This window comes from Cynocephalus volans, chromosome 2, assembly GCF_027409185.1.
Source record: "Cynocephalus volans isolate mCynVol1 chromosome 2, mCynVol1.pri, whole genome shotgun sequence".
Classification (NCBI taxonomy): domain Eukaryota; kingdom Metazoa; phylum Chordata; class Mammalia; order Dermoptera; family Cynocephalidae; genus Cynocephalus; species Cynocephalus volans.
Window position 1 is genome coordinate 224,560,001 of NC_084461.1, and position 5,078 is coordinate 224,565,078.

Sequence of the window (5,078 nt, forward strand, 5' to 3'; positions counted from 1 at the left end):
GGCCATGTACTCTGGGCATGTTGTCGGCTCCCAGGAAGGGACATCCTGGCCTTTGAGTCCGAAGGAATCCCTGGGCTCTTCCTGGCCTGTTGGGAAGGATGGGCAGGGGCAGGGAGGGTATACTGAGGAAGAGCTGGGTTTGCCTGGAGCCCCTGCCCCTTGGTGACAATGTGCCACAAGCTCTGTCTTGGTGTCTTCTGTTTAGGCTTTGAGCTGGGCTATGCCATGGCCAGTCCCAATGCTCTGGTCCTGTGGGAGGCCCAGTTTGGTGACTTCCACAACACGGCCCAGTGCATCATCGACCAGTTCATCAGCACCGGCCAGGCCAAGTGGGTGCGGCACAATGGCGTCGTGCTGCTGCTGCCACACGGCATGGAGGGCATGGTGAGGGCTGTAGCGGTCACTGCCAGTACGGTGGGCTCTGGCAGGCCTAGGAGTGGCGGGGTGGCCCCTTGGCCCCTTGCTGGGTTGGGGGATATATGCCTTCTAGGCGCCTGGAGCACATGGGTCTGCTCTGGGTGGGGCCTGCGTCTGTATGTGTTGCAGTTGCTGAAGGTGGTGATGACACTCCTGTAGCAAGAGAACAGCTACACGGATGAGTGCTTGCAGTGTGCCAAGCACTGATCAGAATCCTCTGTGTGTTAACATCCAATCAGTGCAACAACTTAATAAAGTAGGATGTGTTCCCCCTTTGAAGATGAGGAAACTGAAGCACAGACAGGTGGAATAGCTTGTCCGGGATCACACAGCCAGTAGCTGGGATATGTACCTATGCTGTGCAACACTGCCTGTCCTCAGGTCCCCTCCTGTGTGACCAGCCTGTGTAGCCACATGTGGGGTGGAGGGCAGATGTGCAGGTTGGGTGCATTCTCAGGAGGCTCCCAGGCTAGTAGGAGGGGAGGCAGGTGTCACAGGATGCTACCTGGTAGCATGCAAGGATGCCACCTGGTGACCAGGCAGGTGGGAGACAGGTAGGTGTAGGAGGAGCCGGCTGAGCCAGCTGTAGGGGCAGCATGGAGCAGGGCAGGCCAGCCACTTGGGGCAAGGCCTTCCCTGCCTGGATGGTTGGGCCGTGGTGTGTGTCCCTGAGGTCCCTCAGCTCAGACCAACCATCGGTCAGGGACTCTTGGCCACCAGTATCCTGAGCATCCCAGGGAGCCAGCTTGGAGATGGGTGTGCACCTGTCTCACTGGGCGATGGCAGGAAGGGGCTTGGACCTGGCCGAACCTGCCCACTTCTGGGCTGAGTCGTTTCTTCTGCCCTCTCTGGAGTGAGGAAAGGGGTGTCCGCATTATGGGGCTGTTTATAAGCTGAGTGAGTAGTGTGTAGGGTCCCTAGAGCTGTGCCCAGCGACAGCAGGTCCTCAGTCAGTGGCAGCTGCTGTTCCAAAACGTTCCAGAGAGAGTGTCTCAGTGTGGCCTTTTTGCCTTTCTTCCTGCACATTCACCTGCCACGTGTTGGCTCAGGTGGACCCCCCTCTGAAGGATGTGCTCCCTGCTCTCGTCCCACATTCCTGGTTTTTTCCGGTGGTTCAGGTTCCAGAGTGAGGCCACTTCCCCCGAGGAGCCATCCAGACTTTCCCCTGAGCCTGGGGTCCCTTCAAGACCAGGTGCGGGGCCAGCCTGGGCCATCTGGTGTTTGCTTTCAGGGTCCGGAGCACTCCTCAGCAAGGCCCGAGAGGTTCCTGCAGATGAGCAATGATGACTCGGATGCCTACCCCGTGAGTGCGACCTGCTGCCACCAGGATAGGGATGCACCCTTCTGTGCCCATGCACTGGGGGCCAGGGTGTGGGTGCAGCAGGTGGCCACCTGCCAGCTGTACCCCCCGCCTGTCCTTCAGATGTTCACCGAGGACTTCGAGGTGAGCCAGCTCTATGACTGCAATTGGATCGTGGTCAACTGCTCCACGCCGGCCAACTACTTCCATGTGCTGCGCCGGCAGATCCTGCTGCCCTTCCGTAAGCCGGTGAGCAGCCCTCCAGTGCGAGGGTCGATTGTGGGAGCCTTGGCCAGGCGGGGCAGCCAGCAGCTGGGCATGTGCTTCCCTTCCAGCTGATCATCTTCACACCCAAATCTCTGCTGAGGCACCCAGAGGCCAAGTCCAGCTTTGACCAAATGGTATCTGGTACGTGCCTGGCCTGGTGTGTTGGGCAGCCCACACTGGGGAGGTGGCTGACGTGGGGCTGGTGGCCCATGGTGCGGCTTCTGCTGCTGGGGCTCCTCCGCCCTCCCCTCTGTCTGTTGCTCCGTCAGCCCTGCATTGGCTCCTGGCACAGTCCCCTGCAGCCTCGGGGTTGGGTGGTTGGCACAGTGGCCAGCTGGCCTAGGCCAGCTCAGGTTGCTTGGGCTGAGCTCCAGGCCAAAGAAGTGTGCTGAGGCCCCTCAGGCCAGGGCAGCTTGGAGGTCTGTCTGGTTTGCAGGGCACTGAGTATGGCTCATTTCTTTGTCCATTTTTTTCACTCATGGGCCTAATAGATATTACTGGCCCTGGTGCCCTGGACCCTCCTCCAGGAGCTCTCAGCCTCATTTACCTGGGAGTCCGGGCTAAAGCACCTGAAGGATCTGGCACCTGGCACGTGGCAGGCACTCAGGAAGGGCAAACGGACAGGGCTTGGCGATGGGGGCCCTGTTGCTGGGCAGCAGGGAGGAATGTGCAGCAGCCTGAGATGTCTGCTTGCTTTCAGCTTGCTGATGGGGCGGCTGGAGTGCTGTGCAGGAGGTGGGCTGACAGGAGGGAGCAGGGTCAGGGCAAACAATGCTGCCATCAGAGGGGTCCCTCACGTCACCTTCCCTGTCTCCTTCAGGATCCCTCCCTGTTGTACCCCCACCACCCGTCACCTTAAATTTTGATGCTCTCAGGGCTCTGCTCAGCTACAGCCCCCATCTGCACCCCTCTCCTTGTGATATCTTGGGCGGTCATCTGTCCCCAGCTCCATCTTTTGGCTTGAGGGTGCCCACTGCAGCCACAGGTCTAAACCTGCAGTTAGTCTCAGTGGCCAGGGAGAGCCTGGGGAAGCTGGGGATGTGGGCCTGTTTCCTGAGCTGCCCCAGACCTTCTGGGTACCAGTGTTCCTGCCATACCCTGTTGGTCCCCCAGGGACCAGCTTTCAGCGGGTGATTCCCGAAGATGGGCCCGCAGCATGGGCGCCTGCACAGGTGCGGCGACTCATTTTCTGCACGGGAAAGGTATACTACGACCTGGTGAAGGAGCGGAGCAGCCAGGGCCTGGAGGAGCAGGTGGCCATCACACGCCTGGAGCAGGTGTGTGCCCACGCCCCTCGTGCGACACAGTGCTGGGCAGGGTCCAGTCACCAACCCCAGGCTCTGGGCAATGTGCCTGGTGGGGCCAGTGCGGGGGCAGGGAGGGGCCCTAGGCACACCAGCCCTCCTCTGGCCACGTTCCCCTTTGTCCTTGCCTCCCCAGATCTCTCCGTTTCCCTTCGACCGGGTCAAGCAGGAGGCCGAGAAGTACCCGGGTGCGGAGCTGGTGTGGTGTCAGGAGGAGCACAAGAACATGGGCTACTACGACTACATCAGCCCACGCTTCATGACCGTCCTGAGCCGCGCGCGGCCCATATGGTGCGAGACTGGGGCCGCGACTGCCCCTTGCCTCTGCTGGTCCCGTCCTGGCTCTGCCTGCCCCACAGGCCACCCCCCCAGCATGGCCACTGCCCTTCCCTGGGCCACACTGGAAAACTGAGGGGTTGGACCCTGTGGTCCTCCCGTCCTGTGCACTCTGACAGTGACAGGACGGCTTCCCCATCAGGCATCGAGCAGCAGCAGTACCGTCTTTGCAGGGAGGAAAGCTTTATTTCTCTTCTGCAGCCAGAACTGAATCAGAGGCCATGTCAGACCTCCTACCTGTGATCTCAGGCCAGTTAGTAGCCTCTACAGCCTCAGCAGGCTGTTGATAAGATTAGGCCCGAGGCACCTAATAACCCTTTGAGGTGCTCGGCACATAGCAGGTGCTCAATATTGGCATCACGTGTCCTTGGGAAGGGAGGGGAGGGGTGTGAGAAGCTCTGAGAAGCCAAAACTATACTTGCCCCCAAAGCCCTCGGGTTGTGGCCTCGCTTGCTGTCCTCATGGGCAGGTTCAGGACATGGAGGACAGTTTTTCCTGGTCTGTGGCTGGGTAGCTGAGTTTTCCCAGGCCCTGCGGCTCATTGGGAGTTGTGCCAGGCCTTCAAGGGCCTTCCTCAGATGCGTGACGCTGTGGTCCTGCGGTGCGCAGCGGGCCAGGCCAGGCCTAGCCCTCCCCTTAGCTTGTCTCTCCTCCAGGTACGTTGGCCGTGATCCAGCAGCCGCGCCGGCCACGGGAAACAGGAACACTCACCTGGTGTCGCTGAAGAAGTTTCTGGATACTGCCTTCAATCTCCAGGCCTTTGAGGGCAAGACGTTTTAGAGCTGGGCACGGCCAGCCTGTGTCTTGCCATGTGGTTGGCTGGGGATTTGGGGGCCGGCAGTGCAAGGGGTGGAGCTCCTGCCCAGGAGAGGGGCTACGGAGGACCCAGGATGATGTACTCCCGCAGCCATTGAGGCCAAAGAGTAGGCACTGCTGGCTACAGTGTTATGCCAACTCTGGCCTCCGTGTTTATTTTAGAATCTATTAGGACTGAGAAAGCCAGGCCTGATAGATGGGATGTAGTTCTGGACTGTTGCCTCAGCTGCTCTGATCTTTCTGGAATTTTCTGTGTGGCTTCTCTTTTTTTGTTGTTCATGTCTCAAGCAGCTACCCGGGAGCCTTGTGTCTCTTGTTGTTCCTGTCCCAGCAGATCTGGCTGCTGCTCACCCTGCCCTTGTTCATCTGTAGATTCAAAGTGATGCTCTCTTTTGTGTTCTTAGAAGTAGAGATTTCAGCAATAACCACCAGATGAAGCAAAACTGTGCCAGGTGACTTATACGTGCTCTGTTTTATGGGGCGTGTCCTGTGAGATATGTCAGCTTCTGTGTAAAATACAGCCACAGCTCATGTACCAAAGTAGAAAACCAAATAACAGAGAAATAAAAAGAATGCTTAAGAGATGTTTGCTGTTTTTATTTCATGTTGTAAGCTGGGGGAGGGGCAGATGGTTTGGA

At 58.7% G+C, this 5,078-nt stretch overlaps 1 protein-coding gene across 3 annotated transcripts in view; it reads left to right on the plus strand.

The window, feature by feature from the left end:
* OGDHL (oxoglutarate dehydrogenase L) overlaps positions 1-4,404 on the plus strand; it is a 23,296-nt gene extending 18,892 nt beyond the window's left edge. For all 3 annotated transcript variants that reach the window (XM_063086853.1, XM_063086855.1, XM_063086854.1), the window contains 7 exons: positions 206-384; positions 1,649-1,720; positions 1,841-1,966; positions 2,053-2,125; positions 3,098-3,261; positions 3,425-3,579; positions 4,281-4,404. In XM_063086853.1, coding sequence (XP_062942923.1) covers positions 206-384; positions 1,649-1,720; positions 1,841-1,966; positions 2,053-2,125; positions 3,098-3,261; positions 3,425-3,579; positions 4,281-4,404 — 893 coding nt within the window. The remainder of the gene's footprint in view (positions 1-205; positions 385-1,648; positions 1,721-1,840; positions 1,967-2,052; positions 2,126-3,097; positions 3,262-3,424; positions 3,580-4,280) is intronic.
* Positions 4,405-5,078: the final 674 nt, after the last annotated feature.